This window comes from Vulpes lagopus, chromosome 24 (assembly GCF_018345385.1).
Source record: "Vulpes lagopus strain Blue_001 chromosome 24, ASM1834538v1, whole genome shotgun sequence".
NCBI classification, from domain to species: Eukaryota; Metazoa; Chordata; class Mammalia; order Carnivora; family Canidae; genus Vulpes; species Vulpes lagopus.
The window spans coordinates 32,887,502-32,904,966 of NC_054847.1; the positions used below are offsets into that span (position 1 = coordinate 32,887,502).

A 17,465-nucleotide genomic window follows, 5' to 3' on the forward strand; every position below is an offset into this window, starting at 1 on the left:
TTTCTAGGTATGTTAGAAAGAGCCCTGCACAAGGCCTAAAACAATGATAAAGTCATATTTAGACTTTCACTTTGTCCTTAACCTAGAGATGTACTCCATAGTGGTGTGCACATCTCTGAGGGACGCATTTTCAGGGACCTCTCTCTAAGGAAAGCTGAGCTCCCCTGTGGTCTGCACACATGGGTGGCTTCTTTCTTCTCCTTTCCCAAACCGTGATTGTAGCCCTCAGAATAGTAGGTGACAGTGAAGTCTACGGGGCATGCATGCTGTTTGAGATTTTTGATCTTCAATGAGAAGAAGTAGAAGTGTATACATTTCCTATTATAGATGAAATGGGCATTGATTTACATAAATGAAAATTAAATTCAAGAAAAATGGACCTTTACCCATTTGGTTTACAAAATCCTTACATTTAATAGAACATCTTTTCAATCTTCTTAATACAATTATTATGCAGGCAGTCATTTGAATTTAATGTGTTAGTGTCAGGTAGGGTGTTCTCACTGAAAATAAATGTGGGCTGTCAAGGAAATGTGTCAGTAGAGGTAATTTGGCCTATGAATCAGGGGAGAAAGTGGTTGTCAGATTTACAACAGCTCTACCAAGTGGGGTCAACGGAAAAGAATCAAGGAATTTTGAAAAAATGACAGCTTTTCAAAACAGTGTCTTGTGGAGAATTTCAACGTCATTACCTCAACATATTGTTTTCAATGTGGCATCATTTAGACAAGCACACATTTGATTAGTTTTTAAAAAGGCAATGCACCCACATTTCCCCTAAAATTTTTACTCACATCACTGGCAATGTTTCTGGATGCTTTGGCCGCAGTGATGGGAATTGCGTCACCCAGCACATTGTTGCCCTTGGCTATTAAATCATGCCAGTCCCGTTTGTAGCAGACCTGGGATATGAAGGAAAGAAGGAGGTCAGCATGCTGTGCATGGATCAGCTGAAGTGAGTCCCCAATTGCTGGGACTGTTTTGTTCGTTTCCAGATAGAAGCTAAAGGAATCTCCTACAGTACATTCTGTTTTGGGAAGTCACATTAGCAAAATGTCACACCTTGTATAGCATGAAATTACAGGATGCTGCACCAATTATACACCCAAACCTGGTTTGGGTGCAGAGCAAAGCAGGATGCAGAGAAACTGGAGTGGATCTAGAAGAGAGGGATAAATGTTCTTTCTGGAAACCTTGGTGTGTGAGGACCAACTAGAGAAAAAATGAAGTTGTCCACTCTTACGGAAGGAAGGTCAAGGGAAGATCTGGTGGTTAGCTTTAGAAATTTCAGGTTTGCTGTAATAAAAGGATTTCATTCATTCTTATTTTTCTGCAGGATAAAAACTCTCTCCACTTGCAAAATGAGGAAAACTAACTCGAAGTTTTAGAGGAACAGATGTTGGGCTCCATGTAAGGGAAAATGTCACATCCTTTTGGAATTATACTGCCCTTGAAGAGGCCAACTGAAGAGGCAGAGAGCCATCGTCATGAGATAGGCCCCATCCAGTATGTGTATGGGAAACTGACCTAAATAGTTATCAAGGCCCCATCCTACTCTGCGATTCTATTACTTTACCACCTTGTCTGGGTTTCACACCCCATTGAAAACCCTACTTACGTCACTTATATTGTAAGCATTGCACTTGGCCTGGAGAAACTGAGGGAGATCAGGACTCATAGTGTATTTATGTTTCACATCTTCTCCTTTAGCTTTGTATAAGATCTGCAATACACAATCACAAAAATAACATGTATCACAGTACAAAAAAAGAAAATGTTTGAATTGCACACTTAAAGGAGTTACTCCCAGCACAGTCCCTCTACTACTTCTATTGTTAAAAATCAAAGGTATTTCCCTATTTTTTAAAAACTCAAGCATTTTGTCATTTTTAGAAAGACCTATAAACTCTGTGTATTAAAATAGAAAAGTAGAAAACAGTGATCTTTGACTGCTAGAAATGAATGGAAAATCATTTCAAATGCGAAACCCTAACTTGAATAAACAGAATTTACGAAAATCAGAAAAGTCCAATCTTTACTAGTGGAGTAAACAGGTCTTGTTTTTTAGTTTTGGGTTTTTGATTCTTAGAAAATGGCATTTAGAAGGAGTCTTTCACTTCTGCTATAAAAAAAAAACCAAACCTTTCCAATTACAATTGTAGCACTAAAGCCATATAATAATCTCCTCATGCTATGAGGGCACTTCTACATTACCCAGTGTACTTAAGAGATTTACCGTTTCATATTTACCCTATCTTATCCTTTTTACAGATGTCAGAAAGACAGCTAGGTGCAGGATATAGAACTTAGATTGTGTCCTCCTCTTGGTAATAGAAAAGAAATTGCTTGATTTCTAAAAATCTAAAATACAACTGGAATCACTAGATTTTCAATCTCTTGACTGTCATTTATCACATAAACCCTCAAGTAGATATCACATGTAAATTGCCGTCTATGTATCACAAAGTCTAAAGAGGCTGATATCTATTTGAATTCTCAAATCCTAAATAACTTCTTCTAGGCATCCAAGAGGTAACTTTACTTCCTCACTGCCTTTAGAAACCATAGGTAGGCATTCACAGAGTCTCACTGATTCTGTCCTCTACACATCTCCTCTGCCATTGCTAGTGCTTTAGTTGAAGTCCAAAGGAGTCTTTTGCTAGGTTTCTGTAAGCGCTTTTAATCTATCTTCTTACCTCCAATCTCTCCCCTAACCAGTGCCATCTCAGCACTCTTTGTCAGAGCTATCTTTTAGAACACATATCTGATAATCAACTCCATGGATTAAGATCTTCAGTACCTCCAATTACCTACCCCACAATATCCAGAGTATAAGTTAGCACGCAAGATCCTCAATTATCAGATAATAATCCCAAACCCTTCACCGTCCTTCCAGTTCATTAACTCTTCTTGGTCATTATGTTTTTTTTCTTTCACCAAGAATGCACCCTCTTCCCTTATTTGCCAGGGAAGCCTTGGTGGGGGGTTACCCTCTTCTCTTGCACTTGGCACACACCTCTCCTGTAGCATTCACCTCTTGGTGTGGCAATGCTCTGGTTCTATCCATGCCTTTGTCTTACACTCTTATATCCTTGTTATATCCTATATCTCACTACTCCTCATCTATGGCATCTTTATAGCATCAGCGTATAATACAATGCCCAGCACAGGGAAGGAGTTCAAAAGCATTCATTCAATGAATTAATAAATAAATGCTTTCCATGTCCCTTTAATTCTTCTATACACTAAGCTTCCCTTTAGGTCTGACTTTAGCCAGGTCATACACATTGTTCATGGACAGCCGAGCAAACAACATACTAATCTCCAAGATGTAAGTTTTCAAAAGCCTCTATAATATTTGTGTATGATGAAATCTGAGAAGCAAAACCATATACTCATGTGAATTATTGCCCTGTACTAGTATTTTATATATGAAACAGCAAATATATGCAACTTAATATGGACTTGAAGGTGATGAGTTTGTTAAAGTGTCTGGAATTTAAATTTTGTGTGTGTATATACAGGTGTAGTACAAGAGTAGAACTTTTTCATCATGACAAATTTATCCAGTAACACAGTATTTCAAAGGCAGCTAAAAAGGAAGATGTTATAAAAAGATAAATAGTAATATAGAAGAAAATGTTAGTGCCCAAACTAAAAATAATTGTTGTGGGTGTTTTGTTTGTTTTTCTAATGGAGCCCAATGAAGGGCTTGAACTCATGACTCTGAGATTAAGACCTGATATGAGATATCAAGAGTCTGACGCTTAATCAAACTGAGCCACTCAGGTGACCCCCAAACTAAAAATAACTGTAATTATTATTTTAAATTAAATAAAGTAAAAGGAAAATTAATGGCTCTGAAGAATAAAACTTTTGAGCTCCTAATTATTTTGTTGAAGCCTCCCTCCATTCTTGGCCCCCTGTTTTGTACTTACATCACTGACTTGCTTTGTGTTCTGTTTTGCCTGGACCATAACTGGGGAGTCCACGATGCTGGTAAATTTGATGGTGTCTGGATGCTGCCTGTACTTCTTTTCATTCAGGGCATCACCTGCTTTCCTAACTTTTTCTACATCCAGACTGCCAATAGGTATCCAGCCTATGCCTTTCATCCAGGTGTTGTAGTCTTCCTTATAGGCATTCTATAGCAAAGGGGAAAAAAAAGGAGTAAGTGCCCCAAGCAGTGGGTTCTCATGCAGTTTCTGACCTTAGGAGAGGATTATCCTGTGAAGTAAGTGTCACTTACATCACTCTGTATGTGCATCATATTTTTAGACAACTCCAGGTCCATGGCATCAGGCAGGTAGGTGTAATGATGGAGTGTATGCTTATAGTTGACATTGCTGGCAACATCCTGAGCTTTCTTGGCTGCCACAACATTGAACATATCATGGGGTGTGTTGTATTTTGTTTTTGTCTTCTCATAGTCTTTTTTATATTCTCGGTCAGATTGTATCTTGGCTACATTCATATAGTGAACCAGTTTAGGATCATCTTGGAGACTTTGGAAGCCAACCATTTTCCCTTTGGCTTTTTCATAATCTTTTTTGTATTGAACCTATTGGAAACAAAGTGGGTATATTTTAAAATGTAGTTATGAAGATTTTACTGAACAATGAGACCATGACTTAAAGCAATTGAGCGTCCCAGGAATTACTTCAACAACCAATTAGATGTATTCATTTGTATATAGTTTGAAATGTAGCCTGGTAAAATTAAAATGTTACTTAGAGCCCATTTAATTGTCTGTAGCTGCTTCAGCCACCTGAGAGAGGTTGGGGTGGGGAACATTTCCATAATTCATGTCAGAGACAAGGTAGTAAGTTCCTTTCTACTTATACACTGGTAGAGATAAATGAAAGGATAAACATTCTGCAATCATTACCAGTTATATTGTGCTGCTCCAGGAGACCCCCAAAGAGCTGGCTATCTTAGTTATAGTAGAATTTTAATGAGTATTTGGATATTCAAAGGAAGACCCAGAGCCAGTTGTGTGTAAACATGAATTGGCTCTGAATTATAAAGTGAGAAGAACTGAACTTGCTTGGGTAGATCTGGGAAGAAGCATGGGAAACTGAGAAGTAGAGATGTGAAGGAAAGCTTATGTGTGAATTGGGGTGGGGAGTAGCTGGAAGAATGTACCCAGAGAGAAAGGGAATGGGTAAGAAATTTTGGATGGCAGGACTTTGATGATACAAGTATTTATTATTCAATTGTAACTTATTTACATCGGTGCAATGTCAACTTCATTTCAAGCAATCAGTGAAGTTGCGCTTGGGACTTGGGGTCGGGGGACCAAAAGACGGGGCTGTGTTCCATCTCTGGACCATGCAGACCAGAAAAAGAAGTGAATCCAGGACAGGAGAGTCCAGGTGAGCATGAGCGAAACCACTGTGTACAAAGTAGGAGCCAGAAGTAATGGAAAGACAAACCTCAGAATATCTGCATTAAGCAGAAGAAAGGGTATCCTACTTCCTAAAGGTTAGCAGGTGGGGGTTGAGTCAATTTGATTTGAATCTCAAAGAGGAAAGTAACTAGTTCATAGTTACAAGTATGATAAGGAAAAAAGACAAAATTTCTAACTTTCATGGAACCTAATGACTGCTATGGACCTTGGGGCCAATTAATCCATCTCTGGAAGCAATTAATTAAAAAGAAATAAGGGAAAGAGGGAATTCATATAAATTAAAGTTTTGAGACAAAAATGTTACCACGAGGAGGCTATTAGGACTTAAATAGTGAGTGACTTGTTTATTTCCATGAGGAGAATAATGTGAATTTGTACAGAAATACGGAGGAGACCTTAGAGTGTTTCATTAGAATGGGTTAGTAAAGGTTCTACAAATCCTTACTGCCAGGAAAATTCAGACCTGTTTAGGGAACTTTCTTTTCTAAATAGTTTTCAACAGGACTCACTTCCCGCTGGGGACAGCAGACACGGTGACTTCTGGATAGCGAGTCCACCCCACCCATACTTCCTAGTTACACACCAGGGACCACCAGCGGCACTTACATCACTTGCTGCCTGCCGGGCAGCTTTGGCGGCTCTGATGGGAATCGCGTCCGTTCTTAGGTCATAGCCCTTCTTGCTCAAATCTTTCAAGTCTGTTTTGTACATATTCTGAAAGAAAAAAGTCCTTTGCATATAACTGAGGCCACATTTAGAAAGGCCTTCACACGCAGCCAGCAGCTGAGCTCACGTGCATACCTCACTGATATTGTAGGCATTAACTTTAGCCTGGATGAACTGGGGCAGGTCGGCTGGCAGGTTGTACTTGTGAAGAATTTCTTCTCCTTTGGCTTTGTATGCAACCTGAAAGATGAAAAGAAATGCATGAACAAAACAAGGGAGGGAAAAGGGTTTATCGACACAGGAAAATAATTTCAGAACAGATCACATTACACAGAGGTGCTTTTTATGAATGACGTTCTCTGGGTCATCCCCACATTCACCTGCACAGATCTGTGGGCCTTCAAGGTCTCACATGCAATGCACAGGGTCCCATCCTAGTGCCCTGAAAATGTTAACCTGCAGATACTTCCCTGAGCACAGAAAAGGCTAACTGGGTGGGATACACAAGCCATCTATCTTCTGCTTGGTGGGTGACTGATGGGACTCTGGGGTGGTTTTTACTCTACATGATTATTGTCTTAGCTCTGACTTACAACGTAGCTCCTCCAGAAGGTGTGCTGCATACCTTCATTTTCCTGGTCTTTCCTAGAAATAGGCTTATAGTGTTTCTTGTCATCAAGAGAAGCCCCTGATCTTCAATGTTAAATGGCTGGAAGGACGGTCAGCATAGCATACATAACACCCTGGAGAGGTGACTTATGTGTGTCTTATTAATGAAAAGCTGGGAGAGTTACAGAGTTGCTCACGGAACTGAGTCTCTTTGGATTGCAGAATAACCACAGGTGGTCAGCACGTTTAGAACCAAATGTATTTGTTTCCATTAACATTTATTAAAATACAGATAGAATTAGCACTCACATCACTTCTCTGGGCCTGGTTGATTTTGGACTGTACTATAATCGGAGCATCTTCAATCGAAGTAAACTTGAGAGTGTCTGGATGTTGGCGGTATTTTTTCTGTTTGGTGAATTAAAACAAGATAAACAGCAATATTACTTTCACTGAAGGCTAATATATAAAAATCCTTGAGGTTTATTTTGGAGGAACAAGGGTTTTTTTTTTTCCTGATTTTAAAATGTTAAGATACCAGCTTCTTGGTTGGCTTGGGGGAAAGATGAATACAATACAAGAGACAAGGTTCCAAAAATTGGCTTAATATTGGATGTCTGGGGCACTACAGACCAATCAATATAACTTTCAGGAACCAGACTACTTGTTGCTTATGAAATGAAAGAGGGTACTCAGCTAAATAGAACCCAGAAACACCACAAAGTTTTCTAAAGCATCAGAAAAGCATGCAAGGAAATTTGGAGTGTCTTGTGTGTGACACTAACAGGCTCTCAGATTCCTGTCAGTGGAACAGAGGTAAAGCAGCTCTCTGGTTGAGGGGAAGGACCTGGGGAATTAGGCAATGGCTAGGGGTTCCTATAAGAAAGGGAGAACTTCTGCTCTGCAGCCTCCGTGTGACTAATCCACAGCTTATCACTAAAGTGCTGAGGAGCTACAGGAGAGAAGACAGTGGGTGGAAGGGGTTCCGACGGGACCTTCTAGCTACATTCCTATGTTTTCCTCCATCTAGTCTCCCAGTCTTCTTCCCTCCTGCATCTTCCACATCCCACTTCTGTGTATGAAGTAGCATCACTCAGTTTCAGACTTCTGAAAACCACCAACTCAGAGGAACTTTTATGAAAAATCTCTGAGGAGATAAAATGTTGTTCGCCAAAAGCAAGCAAATCCCAGAACAACAGAAACAAGAACCTTCACTCAGTACCTCCGTCCCTTCTTTATGTAGGCTAACCTCCCTGATGGGTTCACCTGCCAGCCATGGGAATGTGCCTCTGTCGGAGGGGAAGGGACCGATCACCTGGCCATTTAGAGTGCAAAGTCATCGCTGCTTTTTCTTAGACTGAATAACAACTTATCTAGTACTTCAAAATCATCAAGAATAGGACATAGGGTGTAATACTTAAAGGACAATTTCCATAGTATTCATCTATGCATTATTCATAATTGCCAAAATTGGAAAGAATCTACATGTCTACCACTGGACAGCCAAAAATATAGCTATGCAAAGGAATACTACTCAATATAATAAGGAATGAATTGCAGATACGTGCAGATATATAGATGAGCCTCTAAAGCATGGTGCTAAGTGAAGGAAGGCTCATACAAAAGAAATTTCTAGAAAAGTACAACTATAGGGACGGAAAGCAAGATCTCTGGTTACTGGGTATTGCAGATGGGAGTTGGAGTTTTTCAAGGAAACTTTGGCATACTAGCAGCATTTTAAAATCCAGTTATAGTGATGACCATAAAACTACATGAACTTATTAAAAATGGGTGAATTTTGTGGCATGCAAATTATGCCTTGATACAGTTTAAAAATAATTTAATCATGAATGGTTAATATAAAGGGTTTGGGTGATGTAAAGCTTATCTATCTGGATAATTCATGCACGTGGTAAGTGCTTTTTTCTCAGTAACAATCATGAAAGAATGAAGAGGGAAAAGAAGGTGCTTCCATGGTTCTGGAGGCTTTAACACAGCACAATCCCAACCCTCTCTGTGGCACGTGGGATGGCTTTACCTCATTTAGGATGTCTGAAGCTCTCTTTGCCTTTTCCATTTCTAAGGATCCAAAAGGCACCCAGCCACAACCTTTCATCCAGCTGTTGTAGTCAGCCTTGTATTCAACCTAAAACACCAAGAGAAAGGTTACAGGTTTTTTCGTTCAGCATCATCCTTACTCCTGAAATCATTAACGTTTCACCCAAAACAGTGTTAAGATTTCTGACCAGCTTCCTTACTCCAAATCTTAAGTTTTTTGTTTTTTTTTTTTTAAGATTTTACTTATTTGAGAGAGTGCGTGCACAAGCATCAGTGGGGGAGGGGCAAAGGAAGAGAGAAAGAAACGCAAGCAGATTCCACGTTGAGCACAGAGCCCAACACAGAGCTCGATCTCAGACCCAGAGAGATCATAACCTGAGCCAAAATCAAGAATCGGATGCTTAATTGACTGAGCCTCCCAGATGCCCCATATTGAGTTATGTTAAGTATTTCCTTGGTGGGAGATTTTAACAGCCCTTAGGTCATCAGTGTTCCAGCTGGCAAGTAGTCCATCTCATCCTTATTTCCAACTGAAAGGAGGTATGTGGGACTCTAACTCCAATATGGACAAATACTACATTTAAAGCTATACTTCATAAAAATAAAAACTTCATAAAAATAAAAAAAATTGTTATATTTAGATAATCAAAGGTGAGGTGTTTGCTCCCTGGAACTCTAAGTATTATGTTTCTTTGGTCAAATTAGGACTGATGGCCACATTGAAGGTAGATAATTTTGCTCATCTTCTGATAAGACTTGATAACACTTATTTGTACTATATGTTTACACACGTTGCCCTTCATGTGTAATGGTTAACTTTGGAGTGTTTCTATATTGGTTAACAATGCACTTTAAAATAGTTATGCTAGGGGCACCTCGGTGGCTCAGTTGGTTAAGCGTCTGCCTTTGGTTCAGGTTGTGATCCCCGGTCCTGGGATTGAGCCCCACATTGGGCTTCCTGCTCAGCAGGGAGTCTGCTTCTCTACCTCCTTCTGCCCCTCCTTGCTGCTCGTTATCTGCTCAAATAAAGTATTTAAAAAATAAAATAGTTACACTCAATTTGCTTGTAGAAGGCTGTTATTACTTGGAATTTTTCCTATTTCGGGGACACACTTGATGCCATTAAAATAATAGGTTATTCTTGGGGTGCTTGGGTGGCTCAGTTGCTTCAACGTTCAGCTCTTGATTTTGGTTCAGGTCATGATCTCACTGTTGTGGAATTTAAGCCCCATATCAGGCTCTGTGCTGGGTGTGCAGCCTGCTTGGGTTCTCTCTCACTCTCCCTCTCCCTCTTCCCCAGCCCTCCATACACACCCCTACTCTCACTCTCTAAGAGAATAAAATAATAAAATAATAGGCTACTCTTATTGTCTGGCTATATGTGGTACCTAAAACTTATATTCTAGATACAAAATTCAAACCATTGCTTTTTAGTGCGGGCCTTTTAATTGGAATGAAAAATCAAGAAACTATTTGGTTTCTGCCTTTGAAAGGCTTACCATCTACTTGGGAGAAAGAAACATAGCAAAATTTAAAAAATAAATAACAATGCATGAAATAGGATTGTTAGTGATGGTAATTTAAAATCGTTCAGGTGCTGTAGAAAAGAGTAGAGTGGTTCCTCAAAAAATTAAAAATAGAATTACCATGTGATCTAGCAAACCCATTTCTGAGTGTATACCCAGAAGAATTGAGAGCAGGCTCTCAAAGGAATATTTGTCACCTACATTTGTAGAAGCGTTATTCAGAATAGCCAAAAAGATGGGAGAAACACAAATGTTCACTGATGGATAAAGGGACAAACAAAATGTGGTATGCACATACAATGCGATATTATTCAACCTCAAGAAGGAAGGAAATTCTGATACATGCTACAACATGAATGAACTTTGAGGACATTTCATTAAGTGAAATAGGCCAGTAACAAGAAGACAAATACTGAATGACTCTACATATACATGGTCTACAGAGCAGCCCAGCTAAAGTAGAAGGGTGGTTGCCAGGAGCTAGGGAGAGGGGAAAACAGGGAGTTAACTGCTATAGAGTTTCAGTTTTATAAGATGAAAAGGCTTTGAAGACTGAGTGCACAACAATGTGAATATAATTAGCTGCTACTGAATGGCACACTTAAAAAATGATAAAGGTGGCTAGTTTTATGTTATGTGTATTTTGCTACATTAAAAAAATAAGATTGTTAGAATGAAGTGTTCAATTGTGTAGCTCAAATTAATTTGCCTAGATGAGTTTTCATCTGCAGGAAATACCTTCCATGATTATGAAAATTGATGTTATAAATGATAGAAGATATTTTATTTTCAGGCAAGATAGCTATGTAGGTAAAAAATTATTGATAACAATGAATGAGGTAACAGTGAATACTGAGAATGCACTAGGGCCTGTCACTAAGCTAAATATTTTGCATGCATTTATATTCTCAAAATAATTCTTTTACCTTATTCCGATTTTACAAGGAGCACTCTAGGCTCAGCAACGTTGATAGCTTTCCCGAAGGGATATAGGGATGAGTTCATGCTAGATCTAGGTCTAACTCTGAAGGGCATGCTCTCATCAAGCCACAAGGGTCATTTTCCCATTACATACATGCTACATACAGAAGACAATGCCAACACCTCTGAGAATGGTCAAAAACACCATTCCACTTATTTCTGTTTCCACCTTAGAAAAAGGGAATAGACAAAATCTGATTACTCACATCACTCTGCAGTGCATAAGCCTTCTTGGCGAGATCCACGTTGATGCTGTCAGGTGGGTAGCTGTAATTGTGTAAGATGTGCTTATAGTCCACATCACTGGCAATTTCCTGAGATTTCTTAGCTTGAGTGACTTGGAGCATATCAAGAGGTGCTGTGTAAATAGTCTTTGACTTCTCATAATCTTTTCGATATTCACGCTGTGAATAGGAATTTTCCATTTATTACCATAAATCCTCAATGGGTTTCCGGTCACGCACAGAAATATCTCATAAACAACAGACAGGAGTTAGAGAAACACATTCAAACATCCGAGTAGTTATTTTTTTTCTAAAATTTGTTCGTATGTTACACATTATTGAACCCTTTCCCTCCAAAAAAGTCAAACGTGGACATATGTTATCAAATCTCCTTTTAGATCAAAGAGCAACTGTCAGACAACAGGAAGGGGGCACAGCTTCTACTTCAGCAAGGTATTTTATTTTAACACAGGGTTTTTTCAAGACCATTAACAAGCATTATTTTTACCAAAGTAATCTAATCTTTTGTTTTCCAATAAAGAAGTATTTTTTTAATAGATGAAAATTATAGGACAATCATTTCATGCTTCTGATTTTATAAAATGACTACTTCATGAATAAAGCTGTCCACTTGACTACTTAGCTTTTCTAACATCATGTTTATGGGGTTACTGATTTTTTCAACCTGACTAGTCTACTCTTGACAGTAGATAAGCTCCACTGAGAATCCCCTTGGTTTTTTCATACGAAGTTTAATTTCAGTAACAGTTTAAAAGAAGCTTCAGATTGCAGCAGTAATAAGACCTCAAAGGAGAAAAGTTTGTGAAACTGAGCCATTAAAGTAACCTTGGCACTTATTCCAGTGTTCTCATAAACCAAATGACTGGGCCTCAGAAAGCACTTTCACTAGCTGGTTTTCTGGAATGTTAGACAGGGTGCTAATTAGGTCAAGGTCCCAGCTTCATCATGTCCACTCAACCAATTACCTTAACAGAGAGAAAAATTCTACCCCAGTGCCTGTAGGAAAATTCTAAACCATTCTATCTCCCCATGATCACATAAGCATTAAAGATAGTGACCCAAGCTAGCAAGTTTATAAATCTTCTGTAGAAATTCCTGTTGCAAACAATCTGATCTTTTAGCTTTCTTAGGGAATGTGATCTTCCTCCCAAATATTTTGTGGGCAATCACTCTCACTGAATAAACATCACTTAATTGTAAAATCTAGCCTCTGGTTTATGAAAATAAAATATGGAAACTTTCTGATCATATGTAAGAACATTGAAAAAATACAGTTTGTCTTTATTAGAAATAAGCTGATAGGGTGCCTAAGTGGTGCAGCTGGTTGAGAGTCTGACTTACAGTTTCAGCTCAGGTCAGGATTTTGGGGTTGTGGGATTGAGCCCCACGTTGGGCTCCATGCTGATTGTGGAGTTTTTCTCTCTCTCTTCCTCTGCCCCTCCCCCGCTCATGCTCTCTCCTTCCTTCTCTAAAATAAATAAACCTTTAATAAATAAGCAAACAAACTGATAATGTTGCCACAGCATTGCTGTGTGGAAGTGTTTTTGACTAAACCGTTTGATTCTTTTGTTCATGTTCATACCAGTTCACACATATCTGCACATACAAAATGTTGTCAAAGGTCCAAATGGCTTTAAAAGATTCTCTTTAAAAGCTATGCATGTTCTATATCTGCAGCTTAGCACTTAGCTTGGATGTATGTGAAAATGATTCATCATTGACTAGCTCTCTTGGTTACCAATATCAATTAACAAATATTTACTGAAGATACTAAGTGCTTAGTGTTGTAATGGGTACTGTGATAGGATAAAGATGCATGTACTGTCAACAGACAGATATAACCTTCTGAACTGAGAAAGGATAAGGAGCTGGTAAAAAACATAATATGATGTATGTGATCACTATATACGGACATAAATCAGTGTGAAGTTATTAGAGAAAACTACTGACCACGGGATGTTTTAAACTGCCATAAGACTACATAGCACATGCAAAATGAATTAATGAAGATACATATAGATTATATGAACACATGGTTGAAATGAAAGTAAAGGATACAAGCATCCTTCTATTTAATTATGAAAAAAATAATATTTGCAAGCTATGTTGAACACTCTTAAGGAATTCTCTAAACATTTTTTAAACACAGCATATAGTGCAATTTGCAATAGATTTTTTCCCCTCTATAGTAAGAACTTCAACCAAAAGAGGAGACTTGGCCCATAGACAAGCCATAGGGAATTTATATTCTCTGAAATTCAGACAAAAGGCAGGAAGAAAAAGTTCAATTTTCTAGATGAATGATCAAGTCTTTTATCAGATGTTCAAAGGAGCCTATAATCAATGGAGTATTTTTCTTGAACCTATGCCAGTACTAATTACTGAAGTCAATAAAGAACAATAATTAACAATAAGATTTTTATCTCTGACTCATGATTTTCTTCCAATATAGACAGTTTTAAAATCATCATTTTAAAGGTTATTTTTTAATCTGAATATGAAACCATCTAGTGATGTTTTCAAGAAGTTTTGAGAATTAAAATCAATATTCTATTAAATATTTTTAAAATGGTTTTCAAAGTGAAATGGACATCAAGTATAAATCAGAAATTTTTCTCCTCAAAGGTACAAGAATCTGGGAAATCATTCTACTTCTAAAGTTCATTCCCAGCAGTTTGTTGTGAACATGACAGAGCCCGTAGACATGGTATCCTTCTACGTGCTACCCCCCTTGGGCATATTAAGAGGGATGTCATCTTGAAAGCAAGCTAGATCTACAAAGACACTCACGTCACTCTGGTTTTTGGCTGTCTTCAAAGAATGCAGCATCTTGGGATCATCATTAATGCTCAGGGCTCCAATCATCTTCCCTTTGCTTTTCTCATAGTCTTTCTTGTACATCACCTGTGAAGATATCACACATGCCAGATCCCACCCATCAGGCAGCATCACTGGGGGCCCCCTGCCCGGGTGCCCAGGCCACACTCACATCGCTGGCGATCCTGCTGTTGGCTTTGGCTGCCAGCAGGGGGATGGCATCCACCTTAATGTCAAACTTCTTTGCTTTGCTCTTCTCCCAGTCATGCTTATAGATATTCTGAACAGGAGATTTCAGCAGAAAAATTGTTAGAACAACATCTAACACAGAGTCATTCAGTAACAAGAAACAGACTGAAGACTTCTATATGTAGACTTTTTTCACCTACAAACACTATATGTACCAACTGATAGTATAATTATTTATTAACGTGTCATCCAGCTTCTCCCCTCCCACCGCATAAGGATAATACGCTTTCTTAATATCCTATGAGCTTTCTAAAATTTCTGCCACGCTGATGTATAAAGGACAACGTAAAAAGACAACCACTTAGAGAAGGTAAAATGTGACGTTCATAGGTAAGAGCTTGCCAAACGCTACAGAGATGAGCTGAGGGTAATAAAGAGGATGTTTCTGATGGTAACAGAAAATGTGGAAAGTGAATTAGAAGAGCAAAGTAAGAGCCTTCTGAGCAGTTCAGCCTTAAAAGCTCCACTTATACTCTGGAAACAATTGCCACCGTTGTTTAATTGCGTAACTCCTGATTTGGTCTTTCAAACACCCATCACATTTCCCCTTCACACGGGCACATAATGGTAGATTTCAGTAGCTTTGATACTTACGTCACTTAAGTTATAGGCATTGACTCTGTGCTGGATAAACTGTGGAGCATCTGCTGGCACGTTGCACTTGAACTTCTCACTTTCATGTTTTGCTTTGTAATTCAGCTGGAAAACAGAAGATATCCAAACAGTTCAGGGCCGGGATTTCCTTGAGCGCACGTGGGAGAGTGTATATGAACGGCTAAGTTACTTCTACCCTTTTATAAAACACACCTCAAAGCAATGGTCTATCCAAAGTCCATTACAAGGCCTAGACTCTCCCTCCCACTTTCAGGATTGTGGTATAATCCAGTTTGGGCTGTCATTTTTATAAACGCTATCACAATGTACGTGTGGGAAACTCATTGTTGGATCTAAACTTTTAGGCTGTGACTTCAGGACACGAACACTCAAAGTCTATTAAATTCTATGATCAGAGAAATAAAAATAGAAATAATTCTAAATAATTAAAATGCTAGTACAGTCAGATTATTGAAAATGTAAAGTACAGCACTGTATTTAAAATTTTTTAAAGGTGACACAGGTGGAAGGAAGGGGATATATAGAGAGAATGAGGCTGAATTCTGGAGCTAAAGGCAAATGTACGATTGAATGTCGTCGACAACAGCGCCCGTGGCCAGTCCAGGCCAGTGAGAAGAGCAGGCGGTGATGACACACGTCCTAGGACACCCTGTTCCTCATCAGCTTCCCAGGCTCAGCTGGGCCAGGATGTTAGCGTTTAGCTGTTCCTTCTTGTGGCATAAAATACTAATATGCTAGAAATGCCGCGTGATGAACTGATAGGACTCCTGGGGTGCAGTGAGGTTGTTCACTACTTTCCCGGTTGCAAACGAGCTGATCCTAAACCACGTCTTCTCGTAGGCCAGGCTGGACTTTCCTCCCCGAGAAGGCTGTGCGGCTCTTAGCCCTGCGGGCACCGTGCAGCCCGGAGCGCGGGCCAGCAGTGGCAGCGGCTCCGAGGAGCTGGCGAGAGTCCGCGTCTCCTCCAGACCAACCGAATCAGAATCTGTGTTCTAACCGGGTCGCCAGGTGGCCCACAGGAGTGTGGCCGAGAAGCACCTCTGCTCTTCCCCGACCCCCGCCCGGCTGGGCCAACCCACTTTGGATGGTGATTGGCCACCCTCGCTCTCTCTCCCCATCCCGCTTGGACTCCATATGGGCATCCCATGCTCATTTCCTTATCACTGCCTGAGGTCTTTCTTGTCTCTGTGCTCTTTATCTTTTTGTAAAGCCTTTGTTAGCAAACTCAAGAATGGGAAATGCTCGCCTTGTTACCCACACAAATACATGCTTCTGTTGTTTCCAAATTCATGAAGTTTAGTATGCATTATTTTGGGTGTGTGACAGATCCCAATGGGCAAATTCCCCACTAAAAATTGGTGACTTATTGAGGAAATATTATTTTTATTATCGTCCAATACCATTTTTCCCAAAGCTGCAATTCAGTCTAGCAGCTTCATTTGCATCTTATTAAATCTTGAAAAACGACATTGTTGGGTAGATAGATGAGCCCGTGAAAATGCTTATATTTCAAATAAACACAGCATTCGAGGTCATCCACACTTGCACAGATCAAGGCACTTACATCGCTAAGCTGTTTCGTGTTGAGTTGGGCTTGCAACAGTACCGGAGTGTCGGTGACGGCCGTGAATTTGGTCTTATCTGGATGAACTTTGTACGTATGCTAGAAAAGATGTTCTTTGATGAAATATCATAATAACATATCTTTATATTCTTGTTTACATACATACTACATATAGAGTTTCCAGTTAAAAATAGAGTTTATTTTCTGAAAACTTGGTTGACATATTGTCACTTCTCTCTCTCTCTCAATCTCCATCCCCTGATGTTGCCTCTAAATTGGTCTCCCTGCCGCAATTCAGCAACCAGATTAATCTTCCTCTGGCTCACGCCTTACAACGGCTCTCCATATGACTTGACCTAAACTGTGCTGTGGCTGATGAGCCCTACCCTACAGAATCTGCACCCCCCCATCCCCGACCATTTCACTTCTTACCGCTGTCTCCGTCTCCAGAACATTTCTGCTACTTCGTCCTTGCAATTCCTTAAGTGCCCAGCTGTTCTCTCCTTAGACCATCTTCCAGTTGCTCTCCCCTTGATCTTGGCATGACTGCACATTCCTGCCTTAGACCCTCCCAGAGCACCCGGCCTATGGAGCCCATCCACTCTCTCTCCCACATCACCCTATTCCAATCCTATAGCATCATTCTACATAGGTTGTTTTATCATTGTCTAGTAGCTTCCTTCTTTATACGTTTTTTGTTTATTATCTATTTCTCCCTCTCAAAT

General features: G+C 39.5%; 1 protein-coding gene across 1 annotated transcript in view; it reads right to left on the reverse strand.

Annotated features, from left to right (window-relative positions):
- The window catches only part of NEB (nebulin), a 210,814-nt gene that overhangs the window by 161,043 nt on the left and 32,306 nt on the right, over positions 1-17,465 (reverse strand). The window contains 13 exon segments of the mRNA XM_041739331.1: positions 795-902; positions 1,619-1,723; positions 3,939-4,145; positions 4,250-4,561; positions 6,017-6,124; positions 6,212-6,316; positions 6,995-7,093; positions 8,724-8,831; positions 11,457-11,654; positions 14,286-14,399; positions 14,485-14,592; positions 15,156-15,260; positions 16,741-16,839. Coding sequence (XP_041595265.1) covers positions 795-902; positions 1,619-1,723; positions 3,939-4,145; positions 4,250-4,561; positions 6,017-6,124; positions 6,212-6,316; positions 6,995-7,093; positions 8,724-8,831; positions 11,457-11,654; positions 14,286-14,399; positions 14,485-14,592; positions 15,156-15,260; positions 16,741-16,839 — 1,776 coding nt within the window.